Source organism: Lepus europaeus, chromosome 4, assembly GCF_033115175.1.
Source record: "Lepus europaeus isolate LE1 chromosome 4, mLepTim1.pri, whole genome shotgun sequence".
Taxonomy (NCBI): domain Eukaryota; kingdom Metazoa; phylum Chordata; class Mammalia; order Lagomorpha; family Leporidae; genus Lepus; species Lepus europaeus.
In genome coordinates, this window is record NC_084830.1 from 143417812 (window position 1) to 143432510 (window position 14699).

The following is a 14699-nucleotide window of genomic DNA, read 5'->3' on the forward strand; positions in this document are numbered from 1 at the left end:
TGACAGAGATGGACCTGGCCCAGGGCTCCGGTTCCCTGTGCTTCTCTGGGGAAGACATGACCCTGTTTTAGAGATTCTGTGTAGGGTTTGGGAGTGCAGAAAAGTGAGGGGGAGGGTAAGGCACTGGAGGCAGCCAGGAGACGCTGCCCAACCCCAGCTGCAGATCCCTACTTAGACGCATGGTGGCTAAGTGAAGACGGTGGCTAAGTGAAGACGGTGGCTAACTGAAGACAGTGGCAAAGGGACAGCAGCCGTGAAGGAGGGTTTGAGGCGCTAGCATCCCCCATGGTGGCCGAGCCTGGGCCTCCTGTCTCAGAGCGACCCTGCACTCTGTCCTGGGACCCAAGGACTCTCCTAGGGTCAGACACGAGGCTGCCTGGCGGAGGGGAGGCCTTGTCCCCCTGCGGCAGGCAGGTTCTGCTGACCAAGATGGCAGGAGGGAGAGCTCCAGCCAGGCTGAAGGGGAGGGGGGGAGGAAGAGAGGGAGGGAGAGAGAGGGAGACAGAGGGAGACAGAGGGAGAGAGAGAGAGAGGGAGAGAGAGGGAGAAGGGGGGAGAGAGGGAGGGGAGAGAGAGGGAGAGAGGGAGAGAAGGAGACAGAGGGAGAGAGAGGAAGAGAGAGGAAGAGAGAGGAGGAAGGAGAGGGAGAGAGAGAGGAAGAGAGGGAGGGGGAGAAGGGGGAGAGGGGGAGAGGGAGAGAGGGAGGGAGAGAGAGAGGGAGAGAGGGAGGGGGAGAGGGGGAGAGAGGGAGACAGAGGGAGAGAGAGGGAGGGATAAAAGGAGAGAGAGGAGGGAGAGAGGGGGAGAGGGGGAGAGAGGGAGAGAGGGGAAGAGAGAGGGAGAGGAAGAGAGGGGGAGAGAGGGAGAAAGATGGAGAGAGAGAAAGAGGGAGGGAGAGGGAGGGAGAGGGAGGGAGAGGGAAGGAGGGAGAGGGAGGGAGAGCGAGGAAGAGGGAAAGAGAGGATGCAGGTCCTTTTCCCACCACAACTCATGGGGAGGAGGGGCAGGGAGGGAGGGCAGGACAGGGCGGCTCCTGATGTCTGAGGCGTACCTCTTATTCCTGTCCCCCTTCCCCACCCTGCGCCTGGAAGGGAGCCACTTCCAAGGGCGGCCACGGAGGAGAGGCGCTGCGCCAGTGTGTCCGTAATTAGCCGCAGGTAATTCGCTGTCTAATAATCAGCCTGCTCTCCCGCCCACCCGCTGAAGCTCCCACTGGCCTCCCTCCCGCTTCTATTTTCATCTCGGCCCCTCCAGGTGGGGAGCCCTTAAAGGGACCCACGATCTTTTCCCTTCCACAGGATCCTACAGGGGCCCCGGGCCTTTCCTGGGCTCTGACAGTGAGGCGGGCTCTCCGCAGGGGCCCTGGGGCCCAGGAGCAGAGCCTGAGACAGGGCCATACTTCAGGAGCTCGGATGGGCCAAGGCCAGCTGACCCGCCAGGCCCTCCCGCCTGGGGCAGGGACCTCATCCTCCGAAGCCGTCCCTCCTCCCAGCTGGCTGTGTCTGCCAGAGCCTATAGGGTAGACAGGAAATGCCCCTTGTCCTGGGAGGCGGGCCCAAGGCTGCAGGACTCCAGCCCCACCTTTCAGCGCAGCTGGCAGGAAGGGACAAGAAGGAAGACCCCGGAGCGCCAGCGGGCAGAGGGGTGAGCAAACCCAGGCAGTCGCTGTTGCCTTCCTTGCTGTTTTGGGGGAAGCAGTGTTCCTGTCCCCCAAGTACATCAGGGGCGCGGGAGAAGCCGCCCAGACCTCAGCGCTCCTAGAAACACCACAAGAAGCCCCCTAACCCAGCGCCCAGAGCTCACTGTTGCCAGGTGTTTACTTACAGTTTTCTTTTCACATTTATACAATTTTAATCCACACAACGGTTGTTGTTCTGGGAGCAGGGAGCCCCCCTGCCTCAACTCAGCCCAGCTCCCACTTCCTGCCTGGTGACTGGCACTCGGCTGGAGGTGGCGAGTGGGCACTGCGCCCCACAGCCCTGGCCTTCTGCTCCCTAGGGGTCAGTGATGTTGGGGGCCGCTGTGTGGACCCTCAGCCTGTGGAATAGCGCCCTGCCTCCCCCGTGCCCTCCTGTATCACTGGGACCCCGCCCCACCTCTCTGTACTCTAGCGTCAATCTACAGACGCTGTCCCGCCACCTGTCACCCTGTGGGGCTGGCTGGCAGAGCCATCGAAAGGCTGGTCCCCCACAGAGCTGGGTTTCTGTGACCCCTCAGAGGTCCACCCACATCCAGGGGCTCCTTGTCTTCCTGCCAACTCCTCTCCTTCACCCTGCTGGACATCAGGTGATCTTTGCTAGCTGCGGGGAGGGGGAAGCTTGCCATTTGTGGCCTGCCACAGAAGGTTGGGCAGTGCACGCGCTGCACAAAGGCGCTCTGACAGGCGGGGGCCAACAGGAGGCCCAGGGTGTGGCTCTGTGGGCCACAGCCCTGCACTCACTCACCATGTCAAACCCGACATCCGAACCAGGGCTTTGCAGACCCAGCCTCGGGCACTGGGCTCCTGTGTTAGCCAAATTCTGCAATCTGCCCTTCCCTGAGGCAACCAACACTGAACAGCTCTGGCCTCCTTCCATCCACAAAGAGGAGCCACAGGTGTGAGGACACACAGCCCAAGTTGACATGATGATGTCACACCCACCCATACCCTCACATGCACATGCCCATTTGCGGCTCCCAACACTGGGCTCCGATCTCTGGGGTTGGTTGGGGGCCAAAACGAACGTGTTTAAAAGCACTCCAGGTGGCCAGTGCCGCGGCTCAACAGGCTAATCCTCCGCCTGCGGTGCCAGCACACCGGGTTCTAGTCCCAGTCGGGGCACTGGATTCTGTCCTGGTTGCTCCTCTTCCTTCCAGCTCTCTGCTGTGGCCCGGGTGATTCTGAAGGGGCTGTGCAGAGGAGGTCCCGGGAGGAGACACTGAGACCGTCCCTGGAGAACGCCGCCCCCAGCCCTGCAGCTCCCACGGGGAGAGGGCAGACATGTGCTCACAGGGAGCAGATCCTTTCCCAGGGGTGTGTCGTGTGCTCACCCCGCCCCCTCTGTCACCCCCAGATTCCAGCCTGCAGGGAGCCACGTGTGCCCTGGGAGCCCGAGAGGAGGAGCACACGGAGCTGCTATTGCCTTGCGAATGGCAGTGCCAGTGTCCTTTCCAATTTAGGTTTTCAAATGCCACTTAAAGGACAGCTTCAGTTCTGTCACTTCAAACTCTTTTAAATAATCACACCTCCTCACGTGACTCAGCAGGCCAGGAGCACAGCTGCCCCTGCCCATCTCCTCGCCCCCCGCCCCCAGCACGAGGGCTGGCAGAGCAAAGGGGATCATCTTGCTCAGAGTCCCGATGGCCCAGGGGCTGTGTCTGGAGTGAGGGGGGCCTCGGCCGCCTCTGCCCAGCCTGTGAGCACCAGTCCTGCCCCTGCCACTCCTCTGCGGGAAGAGGGCACTGCCCAGGGCACAGGCAGGAGGCACCAGGGAAGAAGCCCGGGCTGTGACCGTTGTGGCCACTTGGGGAGTGAACCAGCGGATGGAAGGATGGAGGACCTTTCTCTTGGTCTCTCCTTCTCTCTGTGTGTAACTCTACCTCTCAAACAAAAAAATAAAATCTTAAAAAAAAAAAACCAGCAGCAGCCAAGGCTGTCCCCAGTGGCGGCAGCGGGGGGAGGGGGGGAGGGCGTTTGATCTGGGTGAGGCTGCAGAGCGGGCCTCAGCCACACAACAGAACTCAGACCCCTCGGCGACTGTGGGGGGCAATTCCAGGACCGCCTGTGGATACCAAATTCAAGGACACCCAAGTTTCCTGTATAAATCCATACAGCTCGTTTGGTGTTTGCAGCTGAGCCGTGTACACGTTCCCGTATACTTGAAGTCCCCTCGCTAACCCAGCTGAATTGCTTTGCGCACATCATTCTGTAATAGTTAATACTGTATGAATAGGGACTACAACAGGGGGAAAAGTCTGTACATATGCACTATGGACGCTGTGATTCTTCCTAAATAGTTTGAATTCGTGGCTGGTTCAAGTTACGGCCCTGGCATCCAGGGATACAGGGCTAGGCTGCAGCTCATGGGAGGAAAACTCAGATGTTGGGTTTTGTTCTGTTTTGTTTTGAACATTTGGGAGAAAATGAAAAGCGAACTGCAAATCCTGAAGGAACGTGCTGCAGTTTTGTAAAACCTGATTTTTGTCCATCTTTCTCGTCCAGAATGGGAGTCCTGCCCCGTGTTTTCGGGGTGTGGGGCAGGGCACAGGCAGGAAGAATGGGAGCTGCCCCCTCTCCCAGCCCGCATGCGCGTGGCTGTGCCCACGAAGACACACCCAGAAGGAGGGCAGCCGGCTGCCTGGGCCCACAGCGGCGCGGGGCCCGGCCTGGTCTTCAGGGAGGGGTCGGGAGGAGCAGGGGAGCCTGTTCCTGCAGAGCCAGGCCTCTGGCTGCGGCACAGGGGCAGACTCTGCAGCCCACAGCCCCGGCCTCCCGGCCTCTGCCCCGGCCTGGTCTCAGCTCCCCACAGCTTCACCCAGAGGCCTGGCATCGCGGTGACCCCACGCCTAAGCCATCTTGCTGACCCACATGGTGTCACTGGAGCAGCTGCCACGCCCCAGCCAGGGGTGGGGGGAGAGGTTCCCCGCCCCCAGCTCCAGAGCCCTAAGAAGGTGGGGCCCGGAGCCCTCCCTGCCCGGCTGTGTGGTCACAAGCCAACCTGCAGTCCCGCTTTGTTTCCTATTTGGGATCTTGGTCAGCTGTTTTAAATTGTCCATTCATTATCATTCTAAATAAATACTCACTTCAAAGCCACATCCTGCGGTCTCAGTCTGGTTCTGAGAGCAGACCCTCAAGGCGTCCGAGCTGCAGGCCCCTCACCCCTGGCTCTGTCCCTGAGGATGGGCCACAGGGCAAGCAAAGGACAGCCAGCGCTGTGATCACGGCGCCTAGCACTGGGCTCAGGGCCCGGCAATCCCAGGAGAAATGCGGAGCCAGGGTCAGGCGAGGGACCGCAGGCGGGGCACACGTGGGCCTCACACACACAGCTGACCACAAGGTGGTCAGGCCACCACCCCGGGCTCAGACGTCAGCCCAGGCCCAGAGGGCACCCCAAGAAGAGGGTATCCCCCACAGCCTGGGCACAGTCAGGACCAACAGAGATACATGGGGCTACCTAGGCAGCAGGGAGGTTACCTGGGGCCCAGGGCTGGGTGGGGGGCTGTGAAGAAAGGCGTCTTGCTGGGCCTTCAATCCCTCGCACCTAGCCCCTTCTTCCAGGACTCAACATGCTCTGCGAAGGGTCACCAGCCCCAGCCTCCACTGTGGCAAGGACTCGGCTTGGCCAGCAGGCTCAGCACTACCGCCCTGTGCAAAGTGAGCCTGGTGGGGACTCCTAGCAGGCAGCACTTGCTTAGGAGCCCCGGGGCCTGGCTTGGGTGGTTTCTGTTGGGGACTCTCACTGCACCCTAGTCTCCTCTCCATCACAGGCTCCCTCCATAGCCCCTTGCTCCTGCACCTCTGGCCCGTCACAGGTACAAATCAATCCACTGCACGGACGCTTCTTGGAGAACCCAAACTGACACAGCCCCATAATAAAACATACACTTCTTGCCATAATCAGCATAATTAAAAGACTCTGTTGGGGCTGGTGCTTGACGCAGTGGTTAAGATACTGCTAGGGGGGCCAGAGCTGTGGCTTAGTAGGTTTAGACCTGCATCCCATATGGGCACCTGTTTGTGTCCCAGCTGCTCCACTTCTGATCCAGCTCCCTACTAATGGCCTGGAAAAGCAGTGGAAGATGGCCCAAGTGGTTGGACCCCTGCACTCATGGAGGAGATGTGGATGAAGCTCCAGGCTTCTGGCTTTGGAGCGATCCAACTCTGACTGCTGCAGCCATTTAGGGAGTGAACCAGTGGATGGAAGACCTCTCTGTCGCTCCCTCACTCTAACCCTGTCTCTAAAATAAACAATCTTAAGAAAAAAAAAAAAAAAGACACTGCTTGAGATGCCTGCATCCTAGGTACTCCTCCTGGCTCCACTCCCAATTCCAGCTTCCTGCTGAGGCACACACCCTGGGAGGCAGCAGGGGATGGCTCAGGTACTTGGGACCTCTACCGCTCACGTGGGAAATTTGTATGGAGTCCCAGGCCCTTGGCTTTGGCCTGGTCCAGCTCTGGTATCGTGGGCATTTGGTTAGTGAACCAGTAGAAGGCATTTTTGCCCTCTCTCTCTCTCTGCCTTTCAAATAAATAAATTTTAAAATCACGCGTTGTCAGCGCGTGATTCGGTTTCATGCCTATCCAGGCACCTCCTAGAGGAATTGTGCACCCCACCTAAGGCAGGCACAGCCACTTTTAACAAACGCAAGCCTGGGACACAAGCAAACCCTCCCCGGGGTTCTCTCATCCTTTCCCTGCAGCAGCTCTCCCACGGCTGCCACAGCTGGGTTGGGGGCTCTTACCTGACTCCACACACCTGCTCCCTGCCTTGCTGTCCAGCTCCATTCTTGGGGGGGGGGGCGGTGTCTGAGGCCCTCCCTCTGGTTCCCACACCCCTCAGAATTGCAACCTCCTGGACCAGGCACCTCCTGCCGAAGTACAGGATGTAAGGCCGGACTAAGCCTGTCCACTGATCCCACAGAACAAGCCCCCTGCTCCTCGGGTCACGTGTGGTTCTGTCCCCAGGTCTCAGCCAACACAGTGGTCTGGCCCTCAACATGCAGAGAGCCCACCCACGACTCCCCGCAAAGGCCCGGATGGGCCTGGTGGCAACAGGGCCACAGCTTCAGCACGGCGCCCACCTTTCTAGAGAAGACGAGGTAACCTTCAGGGCCAACGGCCAGCCTGCGGTCAGCCACAGCAGCCCAGAAGCCTGGGGTCACTGCGACCCACCTGGCTGGAGGCCACAGTTAAAGGAACCAGGGAGGCAGGCAAGGTCGTGTGTCAGCGGGATCAAAGAGGAAGACGCTGAGGCAGCAGGCAGAGAGTGGGGAGACCTGGTCCCAAACACGCATACCCACAGCCAGCCACCAGCACAGCCAGAGCCCACAGGCCCGGGGCCAGGTCGGCACCCTCTTCTGCTGCTGCGCAGGGCCTCATCCCACGCCTCACCCCACCAGAGACCTGCGGGCTGGCAGCACCAGAGCACAGAGCCAGAGACGTCTTTCTGGGACCGGGAATTGAGGTTTTTGCAAGCTCCGCCCTTGGCCCTTCTCCCATCGCCAAACTCCCCTGACCAAACTACAGCCACCTGGAAAACCCTGGCGTCAGCGTTCAAGCCTCCTGGGGTCTTCTCTCTGGAAAACCGCCTCACTCCAGAACCTGAAACAGACGAGCTTGGGCTACTTGTGACGCAGAGTCTTCAAAAAGTGTTCATGGAAAATGCATGTTAGGAAAATGTGTGTTTATGTCCGTGGAGTTCGAATTTTTTTTTTTTGCACGAAAGTAAACATGTTTTGATTCTATTTTCCACAAACTTTTTGAAGTTCCCTTGCATTTAGTTCCTAAAGCAACCATCCTAAAATCTAACCTTAGATGACCAACCCCATGTCAAAGCCATCTGTAAAAAGGTAAAATAAAAAAATAAATAAAAAATAAAAAAGCATTTGCTGGGTGGGTGCCGGTGGAGGACAGCTCCTCGAGCAGGGTCAGCAGCCACACTCGTTCCGCAGGCTGATCCCACCCTGGGGTCCACACAGACTTCCCAGTCCAGCAGCAATAAACCCCAGCCCTCAGACCCCGGCTCTTTGCCCCTGACCTTTACTCCCAGCCAATCCAAGTTGCTGGGTGCTCGAATCCCAATCTCCCCGCACACACGTGGAAATAGCTTCACCAAGCTCCACAGGCCGGTGTGTGGCACACCTTGCAAAACCCTGGGGCTCCGATGCCCCCTGGATCCCAAGTTTCCATTAGACAGCTTCCAAATGGGTCTGTCATGGCTGAAAGGCGCCCGCGCCTCCCCCACCCTCGCCACAGACGGGCAGCGCGGAAGGCGCATGTGCCATGGGACACAACTACGTAATGAGAAAGAGGTCATTGCGGGGCCCCAGCCCTGTGACCCCTGCCTGTCATAGCCGACCTCCAAGCCCCCTTTCATAATCTTTCCTGAAGATGTAAATGTATGGGTACACAAAGCTCCCTTAATGGCAGGTCACGCGGGTGTATAAAAAGCTGTGTCAACTTCGTGGCTGCATTTACTCAGTGCCAGCCTTGCTTCATTTCCTGCCCGGGGAAGTGCAGGGCACGTGACTGCCCCACCAGGCTCTGCACATCTTTCAGCAAAGAAACAGTGGCCGCTGCACTTGAGGACCGAAGGGCCACCAGGAAGGTCAGGCAGGCCAGCGCCTCCGTGAGACGGAGGGGGTGTGCACCAGGGGGCAGCATGAGGCCCCTTGCACCCACCCAGCTGTGCCCCCGCCCCCAGGCAAGTGACCTCACTGCTGGAGTTCTGCTTCCTCTTGGGAAAATGGAGATGACTGCAGCACCTCTCACCGGCTGCTGTGGGACAAAGACCGCAGAAGCACTTCCCAAGGCTTGGCCAGGGGAAGGGGGCTATGGCCAGTAGCTGCCGGAGCCGCCCTGCCACATGGACTCTGCAGTCCCGGGGCCCAGGTTTGAGCCCCAGCTTCTCCAAGCCACCGCCGGGAGTCTTGCATGGTGCCATGAAGTGGGGCATGCAGGCCGCGGTACGGCCCAGACAGACCCCAGGAGAAAACGCCAGGCCAAGCCCGAGAGAGCCCAGCCCAGCATCCAGGCCCCGGCCGGACTGAGCAGTTACCCACAGCAGGGCCCCTACCAGAGTAAAAGCCCTCCCTCTGGCTGACAGTGCCGGGGAGGCCTGTTCTGGTTTCACAGGGTCCTCGAGGAGCCTGCTGACCGAGAAAAGTGCAGTCCGAATTAGGTCAGATCTTCAGAGAGGGGACGCGCGCCCCTTGCTCAGTGGCCACTGCCATTGCTGCTGATGCCGCTGCCTACGGGGCCGCCCTGTGCTAACCCGGAGAAGCCCCAGCCCCTCTGAGCTGGCTTCCCCAGCTGAAACCCACATGTGTGCCTAAGCAGCAGGCAGGCCGGGCAGGCCAGGGGCCTGCGCCTGTGGACACGCTGGGCTCCTCTGGGATGGGGACCCCAGCAGGGGTCTCAGTGCTGGGTCCTGCCCCCCAGTCTCCTGCTCACACAGTCAGGCTCCCCAAGGCCTGCGCTGGAGCCGAAGTGGAAAACCCCGAGGGAGGCCTCTCAGTATTTCTGCACCTCAGGACCTGGGACTACAATTTCAAAGTCAGCAAACACCTCCCAGAGGGTCCCTGCTGGGCTGAGCAGTGGGTGTGGGGACCAGCTCTGGCGAAGGCCAGCCTGGCACACCCAGCCTGCCTCCCCTCTCCACAGTTCCCTCAGCCAGTGCCCCAGAGTCTCCCCAGGGACTCAGTCCTGGACGGCAGTGGACAATAGGTGGATAGGGACGCAGAGGTGAACGTGGGAGGACCCTGGGAGGGTCTGAGACAAGAGACCGCGGCGACAGCGCTGGGAGGAGGGCCAGGGGCGCCTGTGTCCCCTGTGTTGTTCCCTGGACTCCTTGCAGGCCTCCCGGTCCTGACCCTGCAGAGTCTGGGGCGGCCCAGGCCAGGGGTTCCATTCTGCACCGGGGGCTTCGGCGGCTTCACAGGAAGTAAGGAGACTAGACTCCCGGAAAAGCACACGCTGCCCACGCACCCTCACCCCTCAGTTCCACTGGCTGTGCACCGCCCGGCTTGACGGGGCTGCCCAGCGTAGGTGGTCACCCTCAGCGCCATGTGCCCTCTGCGTCCAAACATTAACTGCGGGGTTTGCTGCGCAAGTGAGCTCGCACCGCGCACCTGCGGCCCAGCGCTACCTGGCAACCAGCGGGGACTCGGAGCCAACCCGGCCGTGCTGGAGAAGGAAGCAGGCGCCGGTGCCCACTGAGCCCCGCGGTGCGCCTCGGTGGAGTTCAGGGGTCTGCAGCGGTGCCTCTGCCGGGCAGCCTTTCTGGGCCGCCCTGCGCGTCCTGGAGGCCGGCGTCGGCGGGCAGCGCGAGGCCGCCCTCTCGCGCCCTCATTGGTTCGCAGCGGCTCCCGGGGCAGCGCCCCCCCCCCCCCCCCGCCGGCCCCGAGCGCGCTCAGAGCCGCCCGGCAGCTGGAGCTCCGTCTCCGCCCGCTCAGACCCGAGGCAGCCGCCGCGCGGCTCAGGACTGGCTCGCCGCACGCCGGGACTGCCGGCAGGACCCGGGGCTGCAGGGCTGCGCCGGCGGACGCGGCGGGCTCCGGGCCACCCGCGCTCGGTGCGCTCTGCGTCCCGGCGCCAAGCAGGGCACCTCCCGCTGCCGCGCCCCCAGGCTCCTAGAGCCTGGACCTGGGGTCCGAGCTGAAAGAGCGGCCGGGAGACCGCGAGGCGACCCGCTGACCCTGGCCCACGGTCCTGGGGGCGCTGGCAAGAAACGCAAAGCCCGAGGGGCGCCGACACGGAGCTGTCCAGTTCTGAGCGCTGGCGTCCGCCGCCCCGCGGGGAAGGCGGCTGAACACCGAGGCGAGCGAGCGAGCGAGCGAGCGGACGCGTCCCCAGGACTCTGCGGCCCGCTGCTCCCAAGGCAGCGACTCCGGTCAGTGGCGCGCAGCCGGGCGGGAGGGGAGCGCCATGGAGGCGCTGGCAGGCACCGGGCTGCGCGAGGCGAAGTGAGGCGGGAGCCGCGGGCCATGTACGGCGACCTGTTCAACGCCACGGGCAGCCCCGAGGCGGCGGTGGGCGGCGCGCTGGCCCTGGGAGCCACGGTCAAGGCAGAGGGCGCTTTGCCGCTGGAGCTGGCCACGGCGCGCGGTATGCGGGACGGCACGGCCACCAAGCCCGACCTGCCCACCTACCTGCTGCTCTTCTTCCTGCTGCTGCTCTCCGTGGCGCTCGTCGTCCTCTTCATCGGCTGCCAGCTGCGCCACTCGGCCTTCGCCGCGCTGCCCCACGACCGCTCGCTGCGCGACGCCCGCGCGCCCTGGAAGACGCGGCCGGTGTAGCGGCGGCCGGGTGCGCTGTCCTCGCCGAGCCCAAGCCGGGCAGAAAGGGCTTGACGCCAGGGGTCGCCGCCTCCGGGAACGCTGCGCCCAGACCCAAAGACCCTTTGCGACCTGGAGCGGCCGGGGCACCGAGGCTCCCAGAGGCTGCGCAGGGCCGGGTTCCCAGGTCCCTGGAGGGTCGTTGTCTGCGATTCCCGGGCCGGGTCTTTACACCCCAGGTCCAATCGGGGAGCCAACCCGGAGGACGGCGCGACTGCCCGAGCGCAGGAGCCTTGCCGGCCGCCCGCTGACTTAACTCACTTCGCGCACCGAAGGGGCAGGCGCGACGAGCGCGCGACTGGCCCGGAGCTACCTGTCGCGACGCCCTGACCTCCTGGCCGTTTCCCCGCGGCTACTCGCTCCTCGGCAGTGAGGACCCCACCGGGATCTGAGCGAGCAGAAAGATGGCCCTTGGGGGCCGCGCCCACCCTGGGGAAATGATGGGACGCGGGGTTTCAACGGGTCCCGCCCGGAGCCAGGAGCCCAGTTCCCTCTGCAGGCACTGGGGAGAAGCGGTCGGTGTCTTCTGTGGGGCTGCAGCGGGGGATTCTCGTGCCCCTTCTCCAGGGGCCAGGTTTCCACAATAAAAGCTCACCGAATTCGCCCTGGTGCTGACCACGCTCTGGTCATTTGCTGCGCCGCTTCGGAACGGGGATAAGGGCTGGCGGCCGGAGCAGGACAAGACCCACGCGCGGCCCACCTGCCCAGGTCAGTCTCCCGGTACTTCTCCCCTCCAGGCTTCCACGTCGGGCGGTCGCCTGCCCTTGGACGTTTCTGCACGGCTGTCTGGAAACCTGCTGCCTGACCCTGGCTCTGTGCGGCATTGCTCCAGCTGGAGGCCTCCGCTTGGCTCTCAGAGCCAAAATCACCTGGCCAGAATCACCTGGTGAAGTTAGGGCTGATGGTCGGAAACGTGGTGGGGGAGGGTTCTCCGCCAGGCAACCCGGGGGGGGGAACTCTGCAGGAAGGGAATGGATGAATAAATCCAGCTCGGGGTTGGGGGGTGGCAGCAGTGACAGGTATTTCAATGAACTGGAGAGGGTCTAGAAAGGTTTGTGATAACCTTGACCATTTGCAGGGTTGACCAGATTCTAGGGAGTCTGTTTCATGGGAGTTTACAATAGTTTCTGGAGTTACCTGGCTCATGGGGACACTGGAGGTTAGAGAAGGTTCCACTGAATGCATTCGGCGGTCTAACCCAGTCGTCTGGAATCACGGGAGCTCACTTGGGCTTTGGGAATGGGCAGAAAGCTAAGGACTCCTGCCCCTGGCCACACAGGCCACTGAACACTCCTGTGGCTGAAGAGACTGCCGAGGCTCCCCACTTCTTCCTAACCCGTCCCAACACTCTCCTCCCCTCTGTCCCTGCCAGCTCCCACCCCACGCAGCCATGAAAAGGGGCAGGAGCCAGGCAAGACCCTGGGGGCCAGCCTACGCCTGCCTTCCAGAATCAACACCTGGCAGACCCCAGCGGGGCCAGCGCTGTGACCAGCTCTCACATGATGGCTTGGCCTTTGGGAAAGGAGCTGAACCTCTGCAGCCTACCCAGGGTAACCCAGCCGACCTGCATGCACCTTGATTGCACACAGAACGAGATGGGGTAGACGTGAGAAACGGCAGAGTCCCTGGCTGGCACACCTAACTTCCTTCAGCTGTGGCCTGGCGGTTGTGAGGGGCAGGACACGATTGCTGTGGCAGAGGATTCCTCGACCACACGTCCCGGAGGCCAGACAGGACGGCAGTAGGCACGTGCGCAGAAGCACCAGCGCTGGAGGGGTGCCCAGCTGTCTGGTGTGAAGTCCCAGCTCCTTCGCACACTGGCGGTGTGACCTTATGCAAATTCCTTCCCAGGTCGGAGCCTGTTTTTGCGTCTCTGAAATGTGTATTAAACTACTTAGCTCCACAGTGTTGTATATTAAACAGTGTAACCGTTAACATGCCGGAACAATGCTTGCACAAAGGGAGTGCCCGAATGGTAGCTATCATCATGACTGAGCTACGAGCTTGGGGAGCACTGGTGATGAAGAAGCCGACCCACACCGAATGCACTCGAAGGTCCACTGTCTTCTGTGGCCACACACAAATGCAAGGGTTGGTCCCTTCTGGGGGAACATGAGAGGCCGATTGGAGTAGAAGTCACCTGTCCTGAGCCAGCATCAGCTATGGCCAGGGTGACCCAGGAGGCTCTCAGAATCCCCTACGACTGGTGCAGGCATATCAAGGGGTTAAAACCACAAACTGCTAAGGTGGACACAACTTGGAAAGCAGCTCTCTGATGGCTCTACAGGGTTACAGTGGCTTTGGTCCCCAAAGCAGAAGGCTTGGCCCCTTTAAATAGATGTTTCTGGAATAAACTCCTGCATGAAGCTGGCATCCAGAAGTCAGTCAGAGTTCTGCTTGCCAGCACTCTGAACCCGAGTAACCGCGCTGCCTTTGCTAGGACGGTGCTGGTTCTTTGTCATGCTGGGCGCAATCCAATTTTCCCCGAGCTGTAGGGACGTGGCCAAGTTCACGGCTGCCCTCTACTGATATGCAGAGCGTTGGACTCCAATGTGGTGACTGGACATTTGGGCGATGTTATCCACTGAATGAATGCATGTGTCCTCCCAAAACCCCTGTGTTGAAGCCCTAACCGCAGAATGGCTGTGTGTAGAGTAAGAAATGAAGGTTATGTGAAGTGCTACAGGTGAGCCCCTGGAGAGCTAGCTTCTTCACACGCTCTCCATGCACACACCAAGACAAGGCCTTGCGAGGATACAGTGACATGACAATCCGCAAACCAGGAAGAGGGCCCTTACCAGAACGCTAATCAGCCAGAATCTCCATCATGGACTTTCAGCTTCCAGAACTGTGGGAAAACAAATCCCTGGTTAAGCCACCCGGCCTATGGTGTTTTGTTAGGGCACCATGTCCTCCTGCCCTTTGTTATCCCACCAATCCCAAGATGTCTTGGAGCCACCTTTGCAGAGCCGCGCAAGGCAAGGCTACAAACAGGAATAGAGCCCATGTCATAGGTGTCTGAGCTCCTCTGCTGGAAGCAGCCACTAGGAGCAAGCAAGAGGCTTAAGGAAAAGAGGTTTCTGAAGGGGGGAGGACGGTTGGTGCAGCTGTTAGCAACCAGTGAGGCAGCAGAATGGGAGCGAGAGCCCGAGTCCCACAGCCAGGGCACCTGAGCTGGATCATCCGCTCTGCCTGGGTCGCATGTCTGAATTTCTGCTGGTCTTAGTTTCCTCATCTGTAATACGGGTGGGAACAGGACCTGCTTCATAGGATTCTCAACACTCACGGGACTGCTTAGCAAGCTGTTAGGCTCAGGCTTGCTAGGTAGCACGGCTTCTGAACGAGAGCTATCAGCAGCATCAACCGGAATGCCATCCCAGAAGTGCTTGTGGCAGTGCCAACAGCTGCTACCTCGGTCCACAGCCCTGTGCAAACATGTGCTGTGGCAAAACTGCCGGCCACTTCCTGACAGTGTGCCGAGCTGCAGGGCAGCTGTGCTGTGGCTCCTCACCCTGCACTTGCCCCCTAAGCTACCTCTTCCACTTGCGTGGCTTCCGTTGCTTTTCCAGTGACTCCCTCCACACCACCCCTGCACCCCCCAATACCGTCATTTGGAGATCTCATACAAACTCACCAAGTCCAAAACTCATCATCCTTCTGTCTAA

The 14699-nt window shown here is 60.8% G+C and overlaps 1 protein-coding gene across 1 annotated transcript; it reads left to right on the top strand.

Annotated features, from left to right (window-relative positions):
• The first annotated feature begins 10683 nt into the window (after positions 1 to 10683).
• Positions 10684 to 10995, top strand: SMIM32 (small integral membrane protein 32). The gene has a single exon (XM_062189760.1). The coding sequence runs from the start codon at positions 10684 to 10686 to the stop codon at positions 10993 to 10995; it is 312 nt and encodes a 103-aa protein (XP_062045744.1).
• Positions 10996 to 14699: the final 3704 nt, after the last annotated feature.